At 53.8% G+C, this 26,672-nt stretch overlaps 1 protein-coding gene across 19 annotated transcripts in view; it reads left to right on the forward strand.

The window, feature by feature from the left end:
- GATAD2A (GATA zinc finger domain containing 2A) overlaps positions 1-26,672 on the forward strand; it is a 128,688-nt gene that overhangs the window by 92,024 nt on the left and 9,992 nt on the right. For 10 of the 19 annotated variants that reach the window (XM_032170232.2, XM_032170238.2, XM_032170236.2 and 7 more), the window contains 6 exons: positions 19,299-19,431; positions 19,574-19,705; positions 21,573-21,662; positions 23,359-23,490; positions 23,657-23,824; positions 26,066-26,345. In XM_032170232.2, coding sequence (XP_032026123.1) covers positions 19,299-19,431; positions 19,574-19,705; positions 21,573-21,662; positions 23,359-23,490; positions 23,657-23,824; positions 26,066-26,345 — 935 coding nt within the window. Of the gene's footprint in view, positions 1-10,245; positions 10,540-19,298; positions 19,432-19,573; positions 19,706-21,572; positions 21,663-23,358; positions 23,491-23,656; positions 23,825-26,065; positions 26,346-26,672 lie in introns of all 19 variants that reach the window. The other 9 variants (XR_009208932.1, XM_032170226.2, XM_032170229.2 and 6 more) reach the window with 1 other exon arrangement.

Here is a 26,672-nt window from a genome sequence, read left to right on the forward strand (position 1 = left end):
GGAAAGAAGGACTTGCCATTGCCGGTGTGGCTCATCATCTCCATTTCCTTATTTCACCTGGGAGGAGACTGGGCTGTGGCTTCCGTGGTCCATGGATTGGGCAGACTTCAACACAGCCTAGGTGGATATCTGGCAAGTTGTCCACCTGTTAGTGGTGTGTGGCGTTCAGGCAGCTCTTGTGTCTTGCTCTTCTCTCCCCACCTCCCCTTGTACCATGAGTGGCTTGTCTGCTGTGGGAGGGGGCAGCACTTGGACCAAAGGCCTGCCCCATGGTCTGGACAGGGCCCTGGGCCTTGGGGCTCAAAGTAGCATCTGTGCTGTTAGATCTGATCTTGGCTTTAGTTTTTTTTGGCCTTTAGCTCCCTGGTCAAGCACTTGTGGCCAGTGACAGACTGTAAAATGCACTGGAAATGTAGTCTGTTTACTGGGCCTGCAAAGCCAGTCACAGTTGGTGACACTGGTGTCCTTGATGACAATTAGAATCATTGCCATCGTCTTTCTTTTTAGACTTTGGCAGTCACCAAGGGGGCGATGGGGTGACATATCTGTGTCACTTCCCTGCCCAGAGAATGCACTGGCTGATCATTTGATATTAAGACAGGTTAGGCCACCCACCACAGTGAGCATGCGTGCCCATCATTAAAATGCATGTTAGGCCGGGCGCGGTGTCTCATGCCTGTAATCCCAGCACTTTGGGAGGCCGAGGCAGGCAGATCACGAGGTCAGGAGATCGAGACCATCCTGGCTAACACGGTGAAACCCCATCTCTACTAAAAAAAAGACAAAAAACAAAAATTAGCCAGGCATAGTGGCGGGCACCTGTAGTCCCAGCTACTTGGGTGGCTGAGGCAGGAGAATGGCGTGAACTCGGGAGGCTTGCAGTGAGCCCAGATCACACCACTGCACTCCAGCCTGGGCGACAGAGCGAGACTCCGTCTCAAAAAACAAAAAAAAAACAACAAAAAAAGACACATGTTAACACCCAAGCCTTCCAAAACCAAAAACAAATCAGAAAGTAATGTGATATTGCTTCTTCCTAGACATCCAGCCACCCAGTTGTCTAGAACGTGGGAGTGTGGACGGCTTTGTTTTGTTCTGTGCCAAAATGGGGCCAGCTGGAAAATAGGTGTGCATCGCATAATTTTTGCAAGATGACTCTCTGAGGATCATGGATAGAGTCCTTGCTGTTTGGACAGATGCTTTTTACAGGGAAGGAAGAGGAGGGTGAGGTTGACACTGGAATTGCCCCCAACCCCCACAACCACGTGAGCATGGGGCTCACCTGGTGTGCCTAAGACGATGAGTTCTGACTCACGCATGCACCTGTGAGTCAAACCCTGATTTAGGTCACAAACTTTATCACTGCCCAGAAACTTTACCATCCCACTCCAGAAGGGCCCTCACGCACTCCCAGCCCTTCCTGTTTTGGTGTTTCCCCTCATGAGACTGGTCTTGCCTCTTTTCCAGTTTTCCGGGGATGCACTCACAGAGTCAGTGCTCTTTGGGGTCTGTCTTCCTTCTGAGTGTTTTGGGATTTGCCCCTGGTGTGTATTGGTGTACCTCTGAGTGGTGTGCACAGGGCACTTCTCACCTGTCAGTAGACATCTGTGCAGCCTCCAGTTTGGGGCTGGTGTGAGCACCCACTGCTGTACAGGTCCCTACAGATTGTCTCTTTGTGGGCGCGGGTCAGCATTTCTCTTGGTAAACACTCAGGTTGAACTGCAGGGTTACAAATTGTGTGTGTGGTTAGTCATTTTAAAGAAACGACTGGGCTTTTCCCGCAAAACGGTCTGTGCTTTTCACACTTAAGGCGTGGCAGTCCAGCACACCATCTTCACTTGTTGTTCTCAGTCTTTATAGTTTTAGCCACTGGGTCCCCAGAGAGGTTGGGGTCCAGACTTGGCCTACATGTGTGGCTGTGTCTTAAGCCCATCACCCTTGCCCCTCTTTGATGGAAGCACGACACCAGGCAGAAGAGCCCACTGCCCCTTGTGCTAGTCAGTCACATAGCGGATGCTTGGACAGTTGCTGGTGCCACAGAACCCCTGTCGTTGTTGTGTTGGCTGCCTGCATACGGGTGGATGTGCAGAGCTGAGCTTCCATCTCTTCACAGCGATGTGCAGAGCTGAGCTTCCACCCCCTGCTCTCAGGACTATGCCTCCCCGCAGCTGCGCCCAGCCCGCCGGCCGGCTGTCTACAGGAATGCACGTCCTTGAATGAGATGGACGATGGACTAATGTGGCACAGCTGTTGACGTGAGGGCTCAGGAAAGGGCTGGGTTCTCACAGCCCAGGGACATGGTTTGTGGCCCTCACACTGGCTGCCTCCTACAGCCCTCTTGGCAGGGATTGAACCCCTAAATCCCCCATCAGGATGCCAGAGCTTTGGAAGTCCCGCAGCAAGAAGCCCTTTTCCCTTTGTGTGACCACTGGCCTGTCCCAGAGTCAGGGTCCAGACAAGGGGCTCCGGAGCGGGGTACTCTGTGGGCGGCTCTCTGGAGCCCCCTCTTCCGCTGCCCCAGCCCCTCCCCAGCACCTGTTGAGGGCTGGCTGCTGCCTTTCACTTGCTAATTCTCTGTCTGCTGCTGGGCAACTTCCAGGAGAGGCTGGGTGGCCCCAGGGAGTGCCTTCACCAGCTCCGACTAGAAATCCACAGCCCGCGGGCATTTCTTAGCTCTTGGGAACTGAGAGGTATGTTCCCTTGGCAATCTGTTCTGTGCTCCCTTCCCTGCCTTAGCCGCTGCCTCTCCAAACCTCAGTGGCCACCGTCTGTCTCCTCCTTGTTCTCTATGTCACCCCTTTCCTGCAGGCTCCTCATCCCATTTCCCTTTAGCTGGGACTCTAATCCCAGAAATTGCTGAAATGTGAGGGGTCCGCCTGTACTTCTAAGAATCGTTAGATTATATAGGGGCACCAGGATAACAGACTGCTCTGTTTCTAACTCCCCAAGTCCTCAGCTCACATGAGGGCCGTAGCATGAGCCAGCCCGGTGCCAGGTAAAAGAGCATCACTCCTGGTCTTCCTGAACTTCAGCTTCTCCAAGGTGTTGCCAGCTCCCTGTTGCCTTTAGACACCCTCCTGTGGTCATGGAGGGGACTCAGGATCCCTGACTTTGAAATGGGGCTTCTCTCTTGGACAGTGCAGGCTCTCTGGGGATGTTATTATCCTGTGGTGGCTCTGACAGAAAACCAGAGGCCACACTCTATATGGACATTGAGGTAATCACCAGCAAATGTTTGGCCTTCTCTGTCTGAACTCCTCTCACACATCTATAAATTGAGCAGATTTGCAGATTAAGCAGACCTCTTCCTTCTTTTTAAATGACTTGCTTTCTGTTTTGCTGCTGCGGCTTCTGATATCTCCTCCCAGCATGTATTCCTGCTGTTGTCTTATTTGTCACTCACTGACAGGCTCCTCTTCCTGTAACTGATGCCCCAGCTGCTGTAGCGGGTTATTTAAATGTCCCATACACAGGGACAAGACAGGGAGGGTGTCTGACCAGCACTCTGCTGTGCCCACTGAAACTGAGTTTAGCTATGTTGCTTTTCAGTCTGCAGCCAGTTTCCCTGCCATGCTGCAAGCAGTTGCACTGAAACCAACCTGGAGGCTACGGGGCGGCTTCTGAGTGCTCCTTAGGCCGAGAGCCAGTCCTGTCCCTCATGGTCCCCTAACCTGGTGAAGGAGTGGAGCGAAGGGCAGTGGGCGCCAGGCCTTGGGGGTCTCTGTGTGCAGGACAGGTAGAAACAGAGGGAGTGGATACCTGGGAACCTGCAGGAGCATGTGTGATCCCGGATGGGACAGGCAGGCGTCACACCCAGGGGGGCAGTGTTCTCCCGGTTAGCAGAATGTGCCCCTGGAAGAAAAGAAAAGCCCACCTGGTTAGAAGAGATCTTTCTGAGGTTTTTCTTCTCTCTCTTAAGATGAGCATATGAATTATAATTTGTGAGCCTGAGGGGGCAGCTGGTGGTAGAAAAAAGAACATGGGGTGTCTGACAGCCTGGATCGGCCATGTACTAAATCTGTTTGTGGCCTGGGACAGTCTGCCCCCACTTTGTGAATGCCTCTTGTCTCCTCTGTGAATTGAGGCTCCACCATAGTGTAAAGTCACAGTGCTGAGAGGAAGGCAGGGTAACGCCTGAAGCCAAGCTGGATCTGCTGCCTTTGGAAACGCTGAGTTCCCTGTGGCTGAGGCTCGGGCAGATGCCACCGTTCTCTCTGGAGGGTGGGAGACAAGGGAGGGGACGTCTGATGGGTGGAAAGATGGGAGACATACCAGATGTTGCTATGTCCCTCCCTTGCTTGGGACCCATGCCATAGGACTGCGGATTTTTAGAGCTTATATCTTTAAAACAGTTGTGATGTAATCAAATTGAAAAGCTTTGGGGGTTCATGGGACTGAGACTTGATGCCATGCAGAATTCCTCAAGGCAGGGCCCTGATAGCTTTCGTACAAAGAGCATTCTAAACAGAGCCATCAGTCCAGGCCTCCAGGAGACTTGGCGTGTCTGCAGGCGGTGTGGGAAGGAAGAGTGGTCTGAGGGCACTCTCTGGGGGACTGCGGCCCAGAAATCATGGTGCACCGGGTACAGGGGTCAGAGTCTGAAGGTACGTGGTGGTGGGAGCAAAGACCGGAAAGGTGGGCTGGGATAGATTGTTGGATGCGGGAAGAGTGGAACATAGAGTTGGGACTGGGCCTTGGGTTTGGGACCCCCCTCTGGAGAAGGGAGAGTTGATGCTCTGAGCCTAGGTGGAGCCCAGGATCTCTCAGGCATTTGGACGGGAGAGAGGCGGCCAACTTGCTAAAGAAGGAAGGAGACTCCTAGTCCCGGAGACCAGCAGTCTAGGGGCAGTGGGGCACAAGATTCAGAATAGCGTCCTCACACTGAGGTCCTGGGTGACCTGGCCAGCCATGTTCCTGTGTTTGATCCACAGCCATAGGCCGACGCCCACTTTCTGTGACTTAGGTAAACATAGAGGCTGTACAGTTGCCACATAAGGCTGTGAGAACCTTAAGGTGACCAAATTTTATTGGCTGATGATTAAATAGGTTTTATAAGCAATTATAGCGTATCTTCGGGGTGAATCCTATTAAATTTTTAGTACTTCTCCCTTTTCAAAATACAACTTTGGCAGCAAAAAGAAAGTTACATGGGCCATGATACTATCAGCAGGACAGGACCCAGGATCCCAGCCTCTGCACTACTGTCGGGGCTGCCAGAGACGGGAAATCCTTTTCCCGAAGCACTGGCACCTCCCCTTTTCCATCTCTGGGCCCCAGGCAGCAGTTGGATTTGTGGGATATGTCTGTTGACATTTACTGTGTTAGAAAATTTGAAAATACTGGCCAGGCGCAGTGATTCATGCCTGTAATCCCAGCACTTTGGGAGGCCGAGGTGGGCAGATCACATGAGGCCAGGAGTTTGAGACCAGCCTGGGCAACATGGCAAAACCTCGTTGCTACAAAAAAAAGTAGCTGGGTATGGTGGCGCACTTCTGTAATCCCAGCTACTTGGGAAGCTGAGGCACAAGCATCACTTGAACCCAGGAGACAGAGGTTGCAGTGAGCCGAGATCGCACCACTGCACTCCAGCCTGGGCAACAGAGCGAGACTCTGTCTCAAAAAAAAAAAAAAGAAAGAAAAAAAATTTCAGCCTGGGCAACATAGCAAAACTGTCTCTACTAAAAATCCAAAAAAATTGCAGAGAGTGGTGGTGCACCCTTGTAGTCCCAGCTGTTCGGGAGGCTAAGGTGGGAGAATCACCTGGGCCGGGAGGCAGAGGCTGCAGTCAGCTGAGATGGCGCCACTGTACTCCAGGCTGGACAACCTGAGTTGAGACCTTGTCTCAAAAAAAAAAAAAAAGTGTTATTAATTCATTTAAAGATGACTATAATAGACCCGTGACATATTAGCATAAATAACTTTTTATTAAAAATCTCTTTTGCAAATCTCTTTAACACTCAGCTTACTAAGAAGGCAGCTGCTAGGTTCCCGTGGCTGTTTCTGTGTCCATCCTCTTGCCTTCTTTGTGAGGGTTTGAAGCATGGTGAAGAAAATGTAACTAGCATGGAGAAGAGGTTAGAGAGTGGAGGAGCGTTTCCATAGGCTTTTTGGATCATTGTGCATTTTCTCCTGTAATGAGAAACCAAAATCCAGAGTGGCGAGTCGCTACCGGTGAGTTGGCCCTTAGACTCTGAAACCTCATCATTGAGCTTTTTGTACGTGGTTACATTAAAATCCGTGGGACTCTTTTGCACTTTGAACAAAAAAATCTTTTTAAAACTAACTTTTAATTTTAGAATAGTCTTAGACTCACAGAAAAGTTGCAAAGATCAGTCCTGCAAACCCCACCCCAGTCTCCACATTGTTAACAGACTACAGAACATGGGTCACAAGTAGTGACCCAGGGTCCATGTATTATTTTAACCAAGTTCATACTTTATTCTGATTTCCTCAGTTTTTTCCAGCTGTCCTGTTTCCCTTACGTTATATTTTGTCGTTGCATCTCCTTAGATTCCTTGGACTATGACAGTTTCTCGTACTTTCTTTGTTTTGGGTTACCTTGTCAGTTTTGAGGAGCAGAGGTCAAGTGTTCTGTAGAACGTCAGTGCATTGGGATTTGTCAGATGCTTTTCTCATAGGCAGGTGATGGATTTGGGGGAGGAAGACCACAGAGGGTGAAGTGCTCTTCTCACCACATCATATCAAAGGTACTGCTGGTCTTGACTGAACGATATCTGGGTAAGGTGCCATTTGTCAGGTTTTTTTTTTGCTGTAAAGTTACCCTCCCCTCCTTCCCCCGCTCCACCCTTTCCATACTGTCCTCTTTGGAAGGAAGTTACTATGTGTGGCCCACTCTTTTTTTTCTTTTTTTTTTGAGATGGAGTCTCACTGCGTTACCTAGGCTGGAGTGCAATGGCATGATCTCGGCTCACTGCAACCTCTGCCTCCCAGGTTCCAGTGATTCTCCTGCCTTAGCCTTGTGAGTAGCTGGGATTACAGGCACTTCAGAGAAGGGGTTGTTCACCAAGTTGGCCAGGCTGGTCTCAAACTCCTGGCCTCCTGTGATCCACCCGCCTCGGCTCCCAAAGTGCTAGGATTCCAGGTGTGAGCCACCGTGCCTGGCTACACAGCCCACTCTTGAGGAATGGGGACTCATGCTCACCTCTTCAAAGGTGAATTGTCTGCATAAATTATTTGGGATTCTTCTGCCTGACAGTTTTATCTTTTCTTCCCCTGAATGACATTTTACTCACATATGAGTTTGTAATACCATTGAACGTTGGAAAATAGTAGTTTACTGAGTTATAGAGACGTTTCAGATACACATATCATCATTTAGTGTCACAAAATCAGATTTGTCAATGTCACCACCTATCCGTTGGGAAGTTGTTGAGCTCACAGCAAGTAGCAAATATAAGTTTTCCAAAATTCTGAGTTTTGATTATTGGAAGCTCGTACTTTATCACTGGTACCAGATACCCTCGGGTGTTTTTCATGAAGCACCAGGCTTTGCATGAATGCTCACGCGTGCGCTTCTCTTCATGGCGCCATTCCACTGCAGTATGCAGCAGGAGGGCTTCATCCTGTTGTACTTTGTCATGGGATACCACAGAGACACTACTCAGAGGTTGAGGATTAATCACATTTCATGACTGCCCCCTGAGGTGAGTGGCGTCCCCTTCTGCAGATGAAGAAACTTGGCCTCACTGAGGTTTGGTGAATGAGCCAGTCGCCCCAACACCTGCAGAGGTGCACCCAGCCCCCTCAGTGGTACTCTTGGGTCACCTGCGGCCATTCTGCACAGAGCAACTGGAGCAGGTCTGATTGGGGTGTGGGTGTACCTAGCTGGCTAGGAGGACAGGTGCAAGTGATGGGGATCCAGCCACTTGTGATGCAGATGTTTAAAAGAGGGGCAGGAGGTTTCCAGGCACAGCGAGCACTTTCCATTCATTAAGAAAGTTTGTGGTCGTTTCAGAAGCAGTGTGTGTTTCATGTTTGTGGCTTTCATGCACACAGGTGACTTCTCTCTCCCTGTGTATTGGCGAGGAAGCTGGCATCTCTCCCAGGAGATGCCTTCAGTTCATTTGCTGTAGAGAGTCCTTCCTCCACCCTGCTTGAGGAGGGTGTTTTCTCCCTGGAGGAAGGTGGGCCTGGCATGGGTGTAGGGACCAGCATCAGGAGGGGTGCTGTGGTCAGTGGCCAGGGTTTCTCCTCTTCTTTGTCCTTTACTCTCCCCACACCAGGCCCTCAAGAGCCTGGATTCCTGAGCACCACAACCCCATCCTACCCCTTCCAGCAGGCATTGGCCCACTCCACCACCTCTGAGTTTTGTTTCTTTCCTTTTTTAAAAGACAGGGTCTTGCTCTGTCTCCCAGGCCGGAATGCAGTGGTACAATCATAGCTCACTGTAGCCTCCAGCTCTTGGGCTCAAGTGATCCTTCTGCCTCAGTCTCTTGAGTAGCTGGGGGACTACAGGTGCTTGCCGCCATGCCCAGCTTTTTAACTTTTTTAGAGACAGGGTCTCACTGTGTTGCCCAAGTTGGTCTTGAACTCCAAGGCTCAGGTCATCCTCTCTCCTCAGCCTCCCAAAGCGCTGGGATTGCAGGCATGAACCATCGCACCCAACCATATTTTGTTTCTGACCATCCCCTGACTTGTCTTGTGATTTGGGTAAATTATCGTTTCTTGATAGAGTCCGAGGGCCACATCTGTGTCCTCACACTGCCCCCTCCTTCACACCTCAGGGACTTAGCTTGTGGATGCTACTGGCTGTCCAGGATCCTTCAGCCATAAATAAAGGTTCACTATTCCAAAAATGACATAGTGGGGCTCAGTGGCTCACGCCTGTTACAGCACTTTGGGAGGCTGAGGTGGAAGGATCACCTGATCCCAAGAGTTCAAGACCAAGCCTGGGCAATACATAGTGGTTCCCATGTCTACCAATAAATAACAAATTAATTCGCTGAGTGTGGCGGCTCGTGCCTGTAGTCCCAGCTACTCAGGAGGCTGAGGTGGGAGGATCACTTGAGCCCAGGAGGTCGAGGCTGTAGTGAGCTGTGATTGTACCACTGCACTCCAGCCTGGGTTACAGAATGAGACCCTGTCTCAAAAAACAATAAAATATGACCAAGCACAGTGGCTCATGCCTGTATCTCAGCACTTTGGGAGGCCGAGGTAGGCAGATCACTTGAGCCCAGGAGTTTGAGACCAGCTTGACCAACATGGTGAAACTCTGTCTCTACTAAAAATACAAAAATTAGCCAGGTGTGATGGTGGGTGCCTGTAGTCCCAGTTACTGGAGAGGCTGAGGCCGGAGAATCAGTTGAACCTGGGAGGCAGAGTTTGCAGTGAGCCAAGATCGCGCCACTGCACTCCATCCTGGGCAATAGAGGGAGACGCTTGTCTCCAAATAAAGATATTTGATGACCTGAATTAGCAGCTGCCAGTCACATGGGGCCTATCCTCTCTAACCCCACACCTCCTCTTTTGGGTTCCCCCAGGGTCCTGGCACAGTGAGGGGTCCACACAGGAGCTCAGGTGCTGTAGGAGCCCAGGTTGTCTGCAGGTCCTGGTGTGTGACCTTAGGGAGTCATGTGGCCCTCCCTTAAGATTGTTCCCTGGACTGGGAACTGGGGGTGATGATGGAGCTGTGGAGAGGATTATGTGGAAGGGTGAATTTTGGTGGTTGGCCTAGGAATGGCTATCATAAAGGCCCAGCAGGTGTTTACTGGATTTTCGAAACCTGAAAAGTTAGCCTTTCAAAAGGTTCTTCAATTGTAGTCATTTCTAATGCATGTGTCTTCCTGTATTTCTAAGCAGAGCGTGCTGGATTTGATGTGGCCTTCCCTGTGGTGTCAGCTGCTGGCAAGGTTGGGCTGCAGTGGCCTCTGTGGGCGGGTAGAGGCTGCTGGCCCACATGAGCACGGTACTAAGGTCTCCTAGGCTTGTCTCTACTACCCTCAGCCAAGCTATTCTGCACGCCCCCGAGACTGGCCCCTGTCACAGTGAGGTCCTGTGGGCCTCCTTGGCTGGGCCCTTTGACTTCAGGGGCTGTTGCGTTCCTAGAAGGCGTTCTGGCAGCGCTGGCTGTGCTGATGCTGGGGGCGGGCACTGCATGGGGCTCCTCTGCTCTAGCTGGGGACCTGGGACTGCTCCCTTCTGTACTAGGGAAAGGAGAGCAGGCAGGGATCGGCTCAGAGGTCTGGGCCAGCCACACAGACTCTCTCTCTTTCCTGAGCTCTTTAGCCAGCACTGTGGCAGTGCTCACCATAATGGAGTCCCAGAGCAGTCGTTGGACCTGAAGTCTCCAGGAAGAATGATGGCTGAGTTTCAAAAATGCATCCCAGCTGCTCACCTCCACGGCCTCTGTGGCAGAGAAGCAGAATGTGTTCTGTCTTCCTGGGCCCCACAAAGCAGGCTCTGGACTTTTCTCTCACATCCCAGCCAAGAGGAGCTCAAGTTACATGGCGGGAGGAGTGTGATGGATGCTAAGAAGGGAGTTGAGGGAACCGCAGAGGGGCTGCAGCGGGCGAGAAGCAGGTGGGCCTCAGGGCATGGGGAGCGGGGTGGCTCGGGAGGACAGCAGACAACCCCCAGGAGTTCTCCAGTGTTGTTTTTTTTTTTTTGGGGGGGGGGGGAGACTGAGTCTTGCTCTGTCACCCAGCATGGAGTGCAGTGGCACGATCTTGGCTCACTGCAAGCTCCACCTCCTGGGTTCATGCCATTCTCCTGCCTCAGCCTCCCGAGTAGCTGGGACTACAGGTGCCCGCCACCATACCCAGCTAATTTTTTTTTTTTTTTTTTGTATTTTTAGTAGAGACGGGGTTTCACCATGTTAGCCAGGATGGTCTCGATCTCTTGACTTCATGATCTGCCCGCCTCGGCCCCCCAAAGTGCTGGAATTACAGGTGTTAGCCACCACGCCCGGCCTAGTTTTTGAGTTTTGGGGCACAGCCTGTGTCTAGACAACAGAGCTCCCTTTCTATCAATTGAGTGTCTCTGAGTGAACACCACCCCTTGGGAAAGGAGGGAGGACTGTGTGGGGTCCCAGTGAGCAGCCCCCACATCCAGGTTGCAGTAAATGCTGCCAGAATTGTATGTCAGCACATCCACTACACAGGGGCCTGCCACACAAGATATTGCCCGGACTGGCCTGGGCAACACAGCGAGACCCCACCTGTACAAAAACTTTAAAAATGCAGCGAGCCATGATCATGCCACTGTGCTCCAGCGTAGGCAACAGAGTGAGAGACCCTGTCTCAATATCAAAAATTGAAAATTGAAAAAAATTAGCCAGGCGTGGTAGTGCTTGCCTGTGGTCCCAGCATCTTGGGAAGCTGAGGTGGGAGGATCACTGGAGCCCAGGAGTTCCAGGCTACAATGAACTATGATCACACCATTGCACTCCAGCCTGACAAGAGTGAGCCCCTGTCTCTAAAAAAAGAAGTTGCTCAGTGGTAGGACTAACTTGGGGAACTGATAACTGTGTCCTTTCTCTCTGTCATAGGATTTTTCTAGGAGTGTTTCTTGAAGGCAGGTAGAGAGACTGGATGAAGCATAAGGAATTGCTTTCTGGCTTGACTCACTTCACTCCAGGTGCTGCCTGAAGCTGGGGTGCCTCCCAGCCTGCAGACTGTCTCCTCCTTTTCCATGGGACCGTCTTCACCCCCTTTCATTGTTGGGCAGCTCTGGTCTCCCACCTGACCTTCCTAGAGCTGTTCTCATCTTGAGTCTGCACCTGTCCGGGGGGCCTCTGTGCAGGCTGCTGTTGGTCCCTCCGTCAGGGGGAGCTTTAAGGCTCAGCGAGTAGTTACTTGGGTAAACCCTTTCTTTCCCCTTTCTCTTTCCCTGCTTTGTCCCAGGGTAGCGTCTGAGGGAGGAAGTGGAGTTACAGTGATATGGGTTAGCTCCCCAGGGGCCAGGCTGGGCCATTGGCTCCATTAGCTTAGTGGTTTAAAGCAGCGAGGTATTGACGTTTTTCAGTCTGTCAGTTCTGCTGGTTGGCTGGTCCCGCTCAGCTGGGCACTGCTGCTGGGGCCCTCTGGTCTTTGCAGTTGCATGTCAGCTGGGCTGGGTGTCCCCGGTGGTTTCATCGCTCACATGTGATGGCCAAAACAGCTGGGACTGGCTGGACCAGTCTCTGTGCCTGTCTCCATCTCCCCTACTGTAGCGGGGGCTAGCGTGGGCCTCTGATCCCAGGATGGTTTGGGGCAGTCAGACCTCAGCTCTCCTAGAGCAAGCATTCCGAGGGCTCAGGCAGAAGCTGCAAGGCTTCTGTGACCTCTCACCTGAAAAGGCTGCCACGTCACTTCCTCTGCATTTTGTAGTTTGGGAATTGAGCCATAAAACCAGCCCAGGTCAAGTACTACAGGGGCTATGAATAGATGCAGCTAGAGCCTCCGGCCTCCTCAGGACTACAGAGATGGGCCGGGGGGCCTTGCAGAGTCTGGTCCGGTGTACAGGGTTTGTCAGCCATGAGTATTAGGGCTCCTTCTTCATATCCACAAAAGCGCTTGGACTCAAAGAATAGAAATTTGGCTTCCAGGGTCTGTTGCTTTACAAAGACACATGATGACACACAAGTCAGAAATCCTTGTGAGTTTCCCTTTCCTCCAGCAGCACAACATCTGTGTGCACGAGAGAAGCAGCTGCCCACCGTGCAAGGGGGTCCATCAGTCCTTGGCGCTGGTTCCTCCTGAACTCACAGCCCCCACCCTGGAACCTCCACCAAGGCAAGAGGAGGAAGTGGGCGCTCTCCAGCCTTGCCAGGCCCCCAGCAGACCCAGTCTGCCCTTGGGGGGGTTTGTGAATGTTCGGGTGTCACATTTCAGGACCTGTTTACTGAGATTGTCTCCTCTGTAATGGGCTCCCACTCTTTCCTCAGAAAGCTGTCAGGTCAGGCAGATGTTTCAAGTTTGCCATCGCTTCCATCTGGGAGCTGCAAGATGAAGGCACGGGCGGCCTATTTGCTGCCCTTATCTTCCCAGCTTTGGGGACCCCAGGAAGTACTGTCCTCTAAGGCCCTACAATCCAAAAGAAAATGACTCCTGCACGCTCCTAGCCCCTTCAAGGTTGCATCCTGTCAGAGCATCCATCTGGCCTCGGGAGGCCGTGGTGCTGCTGCCATCTGGGTTTTGGGGGCTGCTGGATGTGGGCGGCTGGCTCTGAAGAGGCAGCTTGTGATCTGACAGCAGGATGCTCCCGCCCCACCAAATGACAGCCCTGGAGCAGCTCCTGGCAAACAACTCCATTTCCTTCTCTGAGGTGGGAATGGGACCTGGTGCAGGGGACGCAGGCTGTCGGGGCAAACCTCTCTCTCCATCCTAGGGGCATGCAGGGTGGCTGTGAGTGCTCTCAGGAAGGTCACTGTTCCCAAGGCCTGAGCTGAGCACTTCCAGATCAGCAGGGCTGCCTGATCCCCTTGCACCCAGCCGGCTGTCTAAGTTGCCCGAGCCTCCTCAGCACTGAAGTCTCACCTCACCAGGCAGCCCTGAGAGGCTGTGGGACAGGGATTCCTCTGCCCTGCCATGCAGGAGCCATGGAGAGGGAAGTGTCACTTGCAAGAGGCAGAACCAAGTGAGACCCAGGTGTCTTCTGACTCACTGGGTGAGGGCTCTCTCACAGCCTGACTTGCCTGCAGTTGTTTGAAGTCCAAGACTGGGCAGGGGTGGCCAGTGAGCTCCAGACCTCAGCTTGCTAAAGGAGCTACTCCACAGGAGTGTGCGGGCTCAGGGCTCAGCATCCTCACATGATGGGCTCAGCCAGCCTCTCCCCCATCCCCAGCCATCATAGACTTAGGAGGAGATTCCTGGCTCTGAGGACATGGGGGCTTGCCCCCTTCTCTGGGGCTGTGGTATCACCCCAGGGCTGGATACCCCCTTGCCCTTTGTTCATCTGGTCACCCTGGGAACACCCTGTCCCTTGTTGGGAGCTGAGGCTGTGCCACAGAGTGGGGCCATAGGTCCCTGGGTGCTATGCCGGTGCCACACCCACCTAAAGGAGGTCGTGATGGCCCCCAGCTCAGGGTGCAGGAACCTGCTTGTCAGACAGGTGCTGACATGTCACCCTGCAAGGCAGGGGGAGGGAGGACTCATCTTCACGGGGGTGGGGTGGGGTGCCGTGCAGGGAGCCAAAGGCACTTAGATGGGCTTGCTGGGCCGAGGGTGGATGGGCCAGTCACTGGGCTGGGGGTGGCTAAGGAACAGAGACCCACCAGCCAGCCCTTCTTGGGAAGCTGGGGGGTTTCTGCTCAGACCTGCACTCCCCTGAATGGAACCCCACGTTCTGCTATGACCTTCACCCCGAGGCAGGGGGACAGGGCCGGGCAGGCTTCCTGAGGCATGTTGTGAAGAGGGATGTTCTGCAGACAGAACATGGCCATGCCGGGCCATGTCTGTGGGCCAGGCCCCAGGTGAGTGGGGGATGTTAACAGCTTGGTTCATGTCAGGTAGGGCCTGGTGAGCCCAAGATGAGTGTTTGCACAAGGGACAAGCGAGCTGGCAGGGCTGGTGTTGGCTCTAGCAGAGCCCTCATCCCACCTTTACACACAGCCAGCAGCCCACCCTGCTAGGCCTGAAAGAGGTGAGGAGGAAAGGTTCTAGTGGGAAGTGGTTGTGTGGCTGGAGAAGGCATTGTTGGGCCCTGCCTGTCTCCCCAAGCCAGCCTGGAGGAGGATTTCTTGTCCCGAGGCCTCACGGGCCACTGGTCACGGTCATCCCTAACTTCCCTAGTGTGTGCAAGACTTGGGGGATCTTGCCAGGCGCGGTGGCTCACGCTTGTAATCCCAGCACTTTGGGAGGCCGAGGCGGGCGGATCACGAGGTCAGGAGATCGAGACCACGGTGAAACCCCGTCTCTACTAAAAATACAAAAAAATTAGCCGGGCGTGGTGGCGGGCGCCTGTAGTCTCAGCTACTCGGAGAGGCTGAGGCAGGAGAATGGCGTGAACCCGGGAGGCGGAGCTTGCAGTGAGCCGAGATCGCGCCACTGCACTCCAGCCTGGGCGACAGAGCGAGACTCCGTCTCAAAAAAAAAAAAAAAAGACTTGGGGGATCTTGCTGAAATACAGACTTTGATCAAGCAGGTCTGGGGCAAGGAGGACACGCTGCATTTATACAAGTCCCGGAGAAGCTGTCCTGCTGCTATGGAGGTGACAGCGGTGGTCAGACATTCACGGGGCCAGCCCCAAGCCCACCTACAGCCTCGCCCCCACCTGCCACTCCCATTTTGTGTCTGTCCATCCTGGTAGACTGAACCCTAAGGACAGAACTTCCTTTTATCCAGGGATTCCTCCCCACTGCCTGCTGCAGCACCTGCTTTTTAAATGAGCTCTCAGCAGATGTAAGGAATGAATGAATCAATGAATGAATGAATGAATGAGGGAGAGGGGTATGCCTTCCCTGCATACCAGGCAGGCCCGTTCAGAGAACCACAAAGGTCCCAGTTTCCAAGGACGGCTCCTTCCTGGCATTGGCTGAGGGGACACTAAATATTAGCCACATACTGGCCGCTGGTTGCTGAGCAGCTGAAAGCCATAACCTTGTGCTGTGGAAGTGGGATCGTGTCTCGATTTAAATTTATAATCCTGCCCTCTCCTCCAGGAAATTCTATGGAAGTTCCTGGCAGGTAACAGAATTTCTGTGCTTGTGAGGTCAGGGCCAGTGCCAGTGGGTCAGGGAGGGGGGTGGTGCGTGACAGGGAGCGGGTGAGACCATTTACGCTGATAACAGCCTGGCCTGCTTCCAGGGAGTTTTGTAGGTCACATAAAATCTCTTGATCACTATGTTTTACATTAAGGCTTCTCAAGATGGGCAGGACGGGCTTATGGGATTTGTCCTGAACTATCACATCACTTCCAAATAAACTTGGTGCCCGGGATGGCCGCTGTGGAGTGAATGGCAGATGCTGTCCCTGAGCCACGATGCCATCCCTCCCAGCATGTTGGGCTAGATTTCCACTGGTTTTGTTTACTTTAGACAGTTTTTATAATTAAATTTTTCCCTGAAATAATGCCTGCAGTCATTTTGAGCCACATGCTCTTTTTCCTGAATTAAAGATCTCTTAAAAAGTACGGAGACTCTTAAAGCCCCTCTCCTTTAAAAAGTGAGCTTAACAAAGTTTTTCATTTTAGAAACTTAGAGGGGCCAGTGGCCCTGCTGTGTGCGGTGTATGTACAGGTGACTGGAGCCTGTGGTGCAGCAACAGTCCCCTGTGGGCCGGCGCCACACAGGAAGTGCCTGCAGCTTCACAGCCCTGGGGTGAGCCTGGCGCCTCCATTTTCTGACAGCACCTGAACCTTTACCTCCCTTCTCAAAATGAAGGCTGCGTGTCACAAACCGGTTGGAACTGGCCGTTGCCATGGTTTTCATGTTGGAAGGCACAGTTAAAGGGTCATGTGACCAAGGAGGGAAATGCCTTTGTCACATGACTTTTTGGTGGCCTGATTAGCATACAGGAAGTTCACTCCCTGCTGGCTGCTGGGATGCTGAGTGATCATTGATGGGTGGTGACATCATCTCTTGGATGAGTTATTGATTAGTCGCAGGCCAAGATGGGGCCAGGGAGTGCCGTGGTCAGAGCAGCCCTCTCAGGCAGCTTCAGCTGCTAGGTGGTCTGGACCCCTCGCCTGCCCTCTTCCCTCAGGCAGATTTGAATTTTATTAGACATCTCACCTCTGGAAGAAGCATATGCATGCCCTCAATAACACGATAAGAACTGTTAAGTTCCTTAGAGCTTGGCTGTCATTTCATTTCAGATCATGCTAGCCCAGGAAGTGTGTCTGTAACTCTATACAAGATGCTGCCTTGGCCCCCTGCTCCCCTGTTCACTTTGAAGACCACCTGGGTGGAGGCCAGCTGCTGCAGCTCTGTAGTGGAGCCCTGGGACTGCCTGCCTCTGAGGTGCTCAGTGTGTGTACACGTCCAGGGAACCTGGAATTAGAGCCCTGAGGTCACCTTGAAAGTCGATCTTGGGCAGCATGGGGCCAGCAGCAAGGAGAGACATGCTGGCGGTTTGCTAAGACCTGAGCGAGGTGTCCTGGGTTACTTTAGAAACAAACTACCCGGTTTGGGCTTCAGAATGTGGACTGATAACCCCTTGCCTGGGGGATTGTATACTTCGAAATCGTACCTTTCTGTCCACGCCCAAGTCTCTGGTGAGAAGCTGGTTCATCAGGGCTAGGACCAGCGTTCAGGTACAGCTGCCACGTACCTCTGGTGGGTAGAATTAGGAGGGACCAGAGGAGAACAAGTAAAGTGGTTCCTGAGTCTGGCATCTGGCGAGTCCAGGGCAGCATTGGTGAAGCCTTAGCCTCTGGTGCTCTGTGTCCACCCTTCCCTGCGGACACAGCTCATGGGCGTGGAGGGGACCTCAGAGGTCCCGAGGGCTGCTAGAGCAGAGTCAGGTTCTTCATCCTAGCGACTCTCCTCAACCCTGCCAGGGTCTTATTATCAACTAGACCCTGGCAGAGCAAGACCCAGGACAACTTTGAGCTGCGGCTCCCAGTTAACTTTGTCCGAGTTTGTTCTCTGGGTCACAGTGCCACCTAGAGGACGTGTTCTGTCCTTGGCTGGTTTTCCTGCTGACAAAAAAACGGACCTGATTCACATCGATAAAAGTACAATGAGGCCGAGGCGGGCAGATCATCTGAGGTCAGGAGTTCAAGACCACCCTGGCCAGCAAGGTGAAACCCTGTCTGTACAAAAATACACACACACAAAAAAATTAGCCAGGCATGATGGTGCATGCCTGTAATCCCAGCTACTCAGGATGCTGAGGCAGGAGAATCACCTGAACCAGAGAGGTAGAGGCTGCAGTGAGCCGAGATTGCACTACAGCACTCCAGCCTGGGCGACAGAGCGAGACTCCATCTCAAAAGAAAAAAGAAAGAAAGAAAGTACAATGAACCCAGATCTTCAGGGACAGTTTGCCTTGTGCCGTCAGCAAATGGAGCTGCTTGGTTGGGGACAAAGTGCCATCTCTGGGACTTGCGTTGGGTCAGCGACACCACAGCAGGTGTTCAGCCTTGCGCCTTCAGTAGTGTCAGCTGTACACATACACCCTAGAGGATCGTTCACAGGAAGGGGAAAGTCAGACTAGTGTGTTCCTGCCTGGGTCAAATGACTTGGGGTGCCATGAGCACTTGTCTCGGACCCTGGCCCGCAGTTAGCACAGAATGGATATTCACTGTTTCCCAGTTCTGATGAATAACAGCAGCTGATCAGCCACACTCTTAGACGTTTGTGACCATATTTTGACAAAATAACAAAAGAGGAAAGGCCGCAAGTACTTCCCCGATTGTCCCCCTGGTGCTTCCCAGCTGGTAGTGAGATGCCGTGGGCCGACAGTGTAAAGGGGAGGAACAGGCCTCAGGTCAAGTTCACAGGTGGAAGTGAGCTCCCCAGACCGTGGCAAATTCATTAGAAAGAAAAAGGTGTGGGGGCTGGAATCATGAGAACTGTCTCATGTTGCAGTTTTGAGCTGGGACTTATGGAGTGGGCAGCAGGGTAACAGGCAGAATGACCTTGGCATCCACGTGGGGCTGGAGGCAGCCAGCCAGAAACCAGTCCGTGAGTAGATCAGGCAGGTGAAGAGTCTCAGGTCTTTGAGAGAACTTGTGTCCTAGTCAGTTTCAAAACAGATAGCCGCTGCCGCCATGTGAGGCCCAAGAAGGGCCATCTAGCACCTGGTGCCACCTTGTGAGCAAGCTGGCAGCCTGTGGATACACCCCTAGGTCTTCTGGGGACAAGTTGGCTGCCAGGTGTCAGGGCTTTGGCCTGCCTGGGTGGAGAGAGAAGAAAGTCTGGTTCACGCAGGGAGCTGGGCTCCCCTTCAAGGGGTTTCCACCATGGCCAGGGGCTGCAGCTGGTGGCGAGGCACACACATGCCATCAGACCCAGCATGCTTAAGCCCCAACAATGGCTAACACTGAGCAGGGCCCCAGGATCCAGAGCCGAGTGTTTACCCGATCCGAGGCACACGGTAGAGGGAGCAGCTGTGTTTTCCAAAGTCACCATGTCATGCTCAGGGGCATATGCACCCTCAGCCCTGGCGACATGCGGCAGGCATGAAGTCCCTACCATCCAGGTGCCCACCTGGGCACTGGGATTGGGTGCCCTATGACGTGTGGGTGAGAAGAAGGAGGCAGCCTGGAAGCCATGGGGCAGGGCCGGGGGATGTGGAGGATGCAGGGCAGACAGGGAACAGATGGGGAAGTCTCAGCTCCCTGCCATGTGTCCACAGGGGTGGGCGCTGGGTCCAGCTGTCAAGGGCGCTCTGGTCACTACTGTCTCCACCCCACAGTGACATGAAGTCCGAGAGGAGACCCCCCTCACCTGACGTGATTGTGCTCTCCGACAACGAGCAGCCCTCGAGCCCGAGAGTGAATGGGCTGACCACGGTGGCCTTGAAGGAGACTAGCACCGAGGCCCTCATGGTGAGCCACGTGTTGGCGCTGCTGCCGGAGCCCCACTGTGCCCTTCCTACTCATGGCGCCCTCAGGTGGAGCTAGTGATGGCAGGGCCTCTGCTCCTCACCAAGGACGCTCCCTCTCAACCCTGTTCCTCTCGCCCCTGCAGAAAAGCAGTCCTGAAGAACGAGAAAGGATGATCAAGCAGCTGAAGGAAGAATTGAGGTTAGAAGAAGCAAAACTCGTTTTGTTGAAAAAGTTGCGGCAGAGTCAAATACAAAAGGAAGCCACCGCCCAGAAGGTGCGTGCGTCTCCCCTCCTTCCTGGGCCAGCAGGAGCCCCTGGCCTTGCCTTGATGCCCTCATCGATGTCAGCAGCCAGAAAGGTGAAAGGGCTTCCTTGAGGGAGTATAGGGCAAGGTCCCACTCCCCCATTTGTAGACTCCAGTGTGCATTTTGGATTTCGCTTAAAAGATGTTAAAGTGAATTTCAGTCTAGAGTATTCTGGATCTGAGAGTCTAAAGCTCACTTTTTTTTTTTTTTTTTTTTTTTTTGAGATGGAATCTCATTCTGTCGCCAGGCTGGAGTGCAGTGACGCAACCTTGGCTCACTGCAACCTCTGCCTCCTGGGTTCAGGTGATTCTCTCGCCTCAGCCTCCCGAGTAGCTGGGCCCACAGGCGTGTGCCACCACACCCAGCTAATTTTTGTATTTTTTAGTGGAGACGGGGTTTCACCACATTGGCCAGGATGGTCTGGATCTCTTGACCTTGTGATCCGCCTGCACGGGCCTCCCAAAGTGATGGGATTACAGGTGTGAGCCACTGCGCCCGCCCTAAAGCTCACTTAGACAACAGGTGTCAAGGAAGTGGAGCACAGATGTCTGGTGCCGCTGGAAGCATGTTTCTGGGTGAAGCACTCTGTGCAGAAAGGCCGCCTGCACTGTGGGCACAGGGGATGCCCCAGTCTCTACCATCCTCCCTCCTGCTGTGTGCGTCTCAGTCCCCTCCCAGCTGGATGTGTGCTGAGCTCCCGTGGATCTCAGCCCCAACTCTCGGGAGGGTCCTGCTTCTGTTTCTTCTTTCCTGAAGCTCGCTCTTGCTCTGCTTCTAGATGCAGCTTAATGGGCAGCGAGGTTAAGTTTATTTTGTTAGGCTTTTTGAGTGCTCTGTTCTGGGAAACTCCTACCTTCCAAGTACTTTAGTCATTGCCTCAGTGAACCAGAAAGTAAGTGTGTCCTGGGCAGCAGGAGCTGAAGGAAGGACAGGACTCTCCCTGCTCTGGCTTGGGGGTTTGTTTTTTGAAACCCCCCCCACACACACACACCTCACACCTATCCAGTTAGCAAGTGGACTGGAAAGAGCCTGCCTGTTTCTTTTTTCTATTTCTTTTTTTTTTTTTTTTTTTTTTGAGATGGAGTCTTGCTCTGTCGCCCAGGCTGGAGTGCAGTGGCGCGATGCGATCTTGGCTCACTGCAAGCTCCGCCTCCCAGGTTCACGCCATTCTCCTGCCTCAGCCTCTCAAGAGTAGCTGGGACTACAGGCGCCCACCACCACGCCCGGCTAATTTTTTGTATTTTTTTAGTAGAGACGGGGTTTCACCGTGGTCTCGATCTCCTGACCTCGTGATCCACCCGCCTCAGCCTCCCAAAGTGCTGGGATTACAAGCGTGAGCCACCGCGCCCGGCTTCTTTTTTCTATTTCTTTGTCACTTGCCGAAAACTCATGAGGGATACCAAGTCTGTCACTGACCCTTCTCTAGTGGAACATACAGCTTTAAAAAGTGCCCAGAGTCACGTTTTCTCACTGAGATTGAGATCTCCCTGCCTGGGCCATGGGTCCTTTGCCTCAGCAGCGCTGCCACCATCAGCCATTCTGTCCCCTAGAGGGCACAGCGGGTGCCAGGACACTGCGTGGGTGTCAGGGAGTGGCCAAGAAGTGATGCTGAGAGTAGGGGGTGGGGCTGCTGGAAAATCTCTTCTAGGCCCATGTAGAAATTGTCACCTCCTGCTGCAGATGAGGTCACTTCAGCCTTCAAGCAGAACCTCTGAGTGCCTGATGCCGTAGAGGAGGAAGACAGTCAGTTCTCTTCGGCAGCATTAAATCTTGGCGCCTCCATGTGAGGAAAGGGCCTGGTGGCCCCTCACCTCCTGGTGTCCTGCTCTCTTGCAGCCCACAGGTTCTGTTGGGAGCGCTGTGACCACCCCTCCCCCGCTTGTTCGGGGCACGCAGAACATTCCTGCCGGCAAGCCATCACTCCAGGTCAGTGTCCCCTCTGCGTCTCGGTGGGTGCCCTTCCGGCACTGCTGCTGTCGAGAACAGGTTCCTCAGGCTCCCAAACAGCCCTAGTCCAGGTTCTGCAAGAGGTTGCCCTTTCCTTCTGAGTAGGCTGGAGTGAGGCCCTCCAGCCCACAGCCCAGGGGAAGAAGCACACATGCACTCTCCAAGCCCCACGGCCCAAAGTAGGCCACTGTTAATGTCACAGACAGAAATCATGGCCAACACTGGAAGGAGGCTTTCCAGTGAGTGCCCCTAGCAAGTCTGATCTCCCTTCGTGTTGACTTTTCCAGCCAGAGAGCCACCTTCCAGGGCCTCCAGGTGAGGGGCAGAGGCTTTCTCCCAGCCATATGGCTGAGGTCAGAAGAGGCCCTCCTGCCCCTCCCTCTCAAACAGGCCTGAGCCCCCAGCTTGCTCTAGGGGGTGACCATGCCCATCCTGCCATGGGCCGGCCAGTGTCACGTGAGAATGAACTGCCATGTTGGTGGGACTCACTCAGGAGTGAGCCCAGGTTTGCACGGCTCTGGGTGGAGTCACTATTCCTTGTTCCAGTATTTAGAATCAGTAGTCATCTTTGCTAATTTTGTGTTATACGTTTGCCTTGTTATTTTGTTTTTGTTATTTATTTATTTATTTATTTATTTATTGAGACGGAGTCTCGCTCTGTTGCCCAGGCTGGAGTGCAGTGGCGCGATCTCGGCTCACTGCAAGCTCCGCCTCCCGGGTTTACGCCATTCTCCTGCCTCAGCCTCTCCAAGTAGCTGGGACTACAGGCGCCCGCCACCATGCCCAGCTAATTTTTTTTGTATTTTTAGTAGAGACGGGGTTTCACCATGGTCTCGATCTCCTGACCTCGTGATCCACCCACCTCGGCCTCCCAAAGTGCTGGAATTACAAGCGTGAGCCACCACGCCTGGCCTATTTTGTTTGAGACAGGGTCTTGCACTGTCACCCAGGCTGGAGTGCAGTGGCACTATCTCAGCTCACTGTAGCCTCTGCCTCCTAGGCTTAAGCCATCTTCCTGCCTCAGCCTCCCAAGTAGCCAGAATTACAGGCACACACCACCACGCCTGGGTGATTTTTCCATTTTTGTAGAGATGGGGTTTCACTGTTACCCAGGCTGTTCTCAAACCCCTGGGCTCAAGAGATCCACCCGCCTTGGCCTCCCAATGTGTTGGAATTACAGGCGTGAGCCACCAAGCCCAGCCAGCTTTTTTCTTCTTTTCCTCTTTTTTTTTTTTCTTTTTCTTCTTGAGATGGGGTCTTGCTCTGTCGCCCAGGCTGGAGTGCAGTGGCGCGATCTTGGGTCACTGCAACCTCCACCTCCCAGGTTCAAGCAATTCTCCTGCCTCAGCCTTCTGAGTAGCTGGGACTACAGGCACGTGCCACCACGCCTGGCTAATTTTTGTATTTTTAATAGAGATGGGGTTTCACCATGTTGGCCAGGCTGGTCTCAAACTTCTGACCTTGTGATCTGCCTACCTCGGCCTCACAAAGTGCTGGGATTACAGGCATGTGCCACTGTGCCCATCCATAATTTTCTTTTTTAACTTCTCTGCTGCTTAAAAAAAAAAAAACAAACTAGTATGTACTTTCATAAAAGCAGCACACCTGCTTGCTTTAAAAAAAGTGGGGGAGGGGGTCTGGTCCATGTAAATCTGGGTCTTGGTATCATTGGCAGACCTCTTCAGCTCGGATGCCCAGCAGTGTCATACCCCCGCCCCTGGTCCGAGGTGGGCAGCAGGCGTCCTCGAAGCTGGGGCCACAGGCGAGCTCGCAGGTCGTCATGCCCCCACTCGTCAGGGGGGCCCAGGTAAGCAGGGCTGTGCACACGGGGGAGACCTGGCAGCCTCAGCAGTCGTCTACCTCGGAAGTAGGGCCCTTCCCAGTCCTTGGTGCCAGGGTGCCCTGTGCCTTCTGGTCCCGCTCCATTGTTGATCTCAGTCAGATTTCTTGTTCTCCCCACCCTACCCCAACAGCAAATCCACAGCATTAGGCAACATTCCAGCACAGGGCCACCGCCCCTCCTCCTGGCCCCCCGGGCGTCGGTGCCCAGTGTGCAGATTCAGGGACAGAGGATCATCCAGCAGGGCCTCATCCGTGTCGCCAATGTTCCCAACACCAGCCTGCTCGTCAACATCCCACAGGTGAGGGCTGCGCCACACCGCGCCAGAGAGAGAGTGTGTCCCACCTGTGACTGCTCCCCTTGGACCCAGGTTCTGGGGCACAATAGTGTCTCCCTGGGCTGTGTGGCATGACCTGCCTTGCTCCCTCAGAGCCAGGCAGGGGCTTGGACTTGAGCTGCTGGGGGCCGCAGGGCTGTCTGGGTCATGGGCAGAAGTTTTGTGGGCAGACTTGCTGTCCAGCACAGGTGGGCAGCTGCCGAGAGGGGCGATGCACAGACCTGAGCTGAAGGTGGGGTCTGCTCACCAGCCCCATGGCTGAGGAAACAGCATGTGGCACACAGCAGGTTTAGGGGGATAGTCGAGGCCCAGGAGAGGCCGGTGATGGGCCCAGAGATGCCTTGGGGGGCACCGGAGCCCATGCCGCCCTCCCGGCAGTGGCTTCTTCCGATCGCCTCCTCAGCAAATGTTCTCATGTCACCAGGCGCGCCTATTCTTAGCCGCACGTCCCTTCGCCTCTGTACAGAGGCTCTCAGATGGGCAGGGTCTGTCCCCACCCCCTTGAAGTAGGATGGGAAGAGCAGGACCAAGGGGCGGGCGGGCTGGAAACAGGCGCCTTGGCTGACAGATAAAATTACCAGATCCGCAGGGGTTTTTGTTGGTGGGCGTGTTCGCTCTTTCTTCCCTCTTTGGCACAGTTTGTTCTTTCCCGCCCTCCTGAGACAAGAGCAAGGCTCTGGGCAGTGTCCCTGCCTGCTTTTGAAGGTCAGGTTCGAGTGCAGAGAAGATGGCTAGTCCTGGACTGACCCAGGCAGGTAGTTTCATACACCTGTTAACTTTTTTTTTTTTTTTTTTTTTTTGGAGACAGTCTTGCTCTGTTGCCCAGGCTGGATGGAGTACAGTGGTGTGATCAAATATCTTTTATTTTATTATGAGACAAAAGTCTCCCTCTGTTGCCCAGGCTGGAGTGCAGTGGCGTGATCTTGGCTCACCGCAACTTCCATCTCCCAGGAGATACTCCTGCGTCAGCCTCCCGAGTAGCTGGGACTACAGGTGCCTGTCACCATGCCCAGCTAGTTTTTGTATTTTTAGTCAAGACAGGTTTACATTACACCATGTTGGCCAGGCTGGCCCTGAACTCCTAACCTTAAGTGATCCGCCCGACTTGGCCTCCCAAAGTGCTGGGATTACAGGTGTGAGCCACCACATCCTGCCCACCCGTGAACTTTTATCCAGTCCTTTTCTATTGTCTTTGTTTCCTGAGGGTGGGCACAGGCAGTCAGTGGCAGAGAAGGTGGTCTGCTCCTAGCAGGGCTGGGGGAGGCTGTGAGGGGAGGGAGGAGGGGAACTGGCTGGTCAGAGGTGAGGGAGGCCTGGGTTTGGTCTTGGTTGCTGGGGGGACAATAAACTGGCAGGCCCGTCTCTGGGAACCTTTGTTGGAGGGTGGGACCCTGGGACGGCATCCTGCACACCCTGTGGCCCCACAGTGTGGCATTTGCAAGTCACTGGGTGTGTCCATTTTCTGGGGGTGGGGTGCACAGCTTTCATCATATTTCCAGAGGGGTCCTCAGCCCCCAAAAGCTAAGAAGATTGGCATGTGGTCAGTTCTGGGTTTCAGGGAGAGCACTATCCAGCAGTTGTGGGGCTGGTGGAGACAGTCAAGGGTCTACTCCTGGGATCCAGGCAGGACTGTGAAGTGGCACTGGAGTGGTGAGGACTGGGTGGAGGGCAAGGGGAAGAGTTTGGCCTAGGAGCTGCTTCCCCCATCACCCCATAAGGACTCGGGGACTACCTCAAACATTAGCATCCCAGGGGAGCACGTGCAGAGAGGCTCATGGGGGTGCTGCGGTGAGCACCCTCATACCCTGTGAGAAGGCAGTAGGCCAGGCCACAGCCAGAGGACAGTGGCCCTGCTGGGCAGGGTGGTGACCACCAGAACCTGGTGACAGCCACGTGGGTGCCCTCACATTCACATGGCGGAGCACAGCAAACTATAGATTTTAAGTGTGTGCGGTTTAACTGGTAAACCTTGGTGCACGTGTGCAGATGAGCAGTCACCACCTAGGGTGGTGTGTTTCTCGCACCTCTCCCTGCTGCCCTGGCTTCTGAGAGCCTGTTGTCATGGCTGGGTTCACTTTTGTTAAGGATGCCATCATCAAGGGTACTGGTTAGTGCAGTTGACGGGACCTCGGGCATGGGGGCGCTGGGGAGCCTTCCTCTGGGCAGGTGCACGGAGTGCCCTGACTGAGTTTTTGTCTCCCAAAGCCCACCCCAGCATCACTGAAGGGGACGACAGCCACCTCCGCTCAGGCCAACTCCACCCCCACTAGTGTGGCCTCTGTGGTCACCTCTGCCGAGTCTCCAGCAAGCCGACAGGCGGCCGCCAAGCTGGCGCTGCGCAAACAGCTGGAGAAGACGCTACTCGAGATCCCCCCACCCAAGCCCCCAGCCCCAGAGATGAACTTCCTGCCCAGCGCCGCCAACAACGAGTTCATCTACCTGGTCGGCCTGGAGGAGGTGGTGCAGAACCTACTGGAGACACAAGGTGAGTGGCCTGGACCCAGCCGGGCTGCTTCCGCCTCTGGCCTCCAAGGTGCTGCCCCGTGGGTTCTTTCCAACACACAGCAGAGGCTGGGGCAGGGCTGCCTAGCCAGGATGGTCCTGGGTGGGCTTGGGAGGGACACCGTCAGTGCCACTGTGGAGTCTGGACACTGTCCTCTGGTTGGGGCCTCTGAGAGCCAGGCCCCGAGAGGCTCAGGGTCCAGGGGGACGGGCAGTAGTGGCCTCCGTGACGTTGGCGTGTGGTGGGGTAGACGTGAGGGTGCACATCTGTGGGAGGCTGACAGGGTTGGCCTCCACGAAGGGCTCTCAG

This window comes from Hylobates moloch, unplaced genomic scaffold (genome assembly GCF_009828535.3).
Source record: "Hylobates moloch isolate HMO894 unplaced genomic scaffold, HMol_V3 SCAFFOLD_12, whole genome shotgun sequence".
NCBI lineage: Eukaryota > Metazoa > Chordata > Mammalia > Primates > Hylobatidae > Hylobates > Hylobates moloch.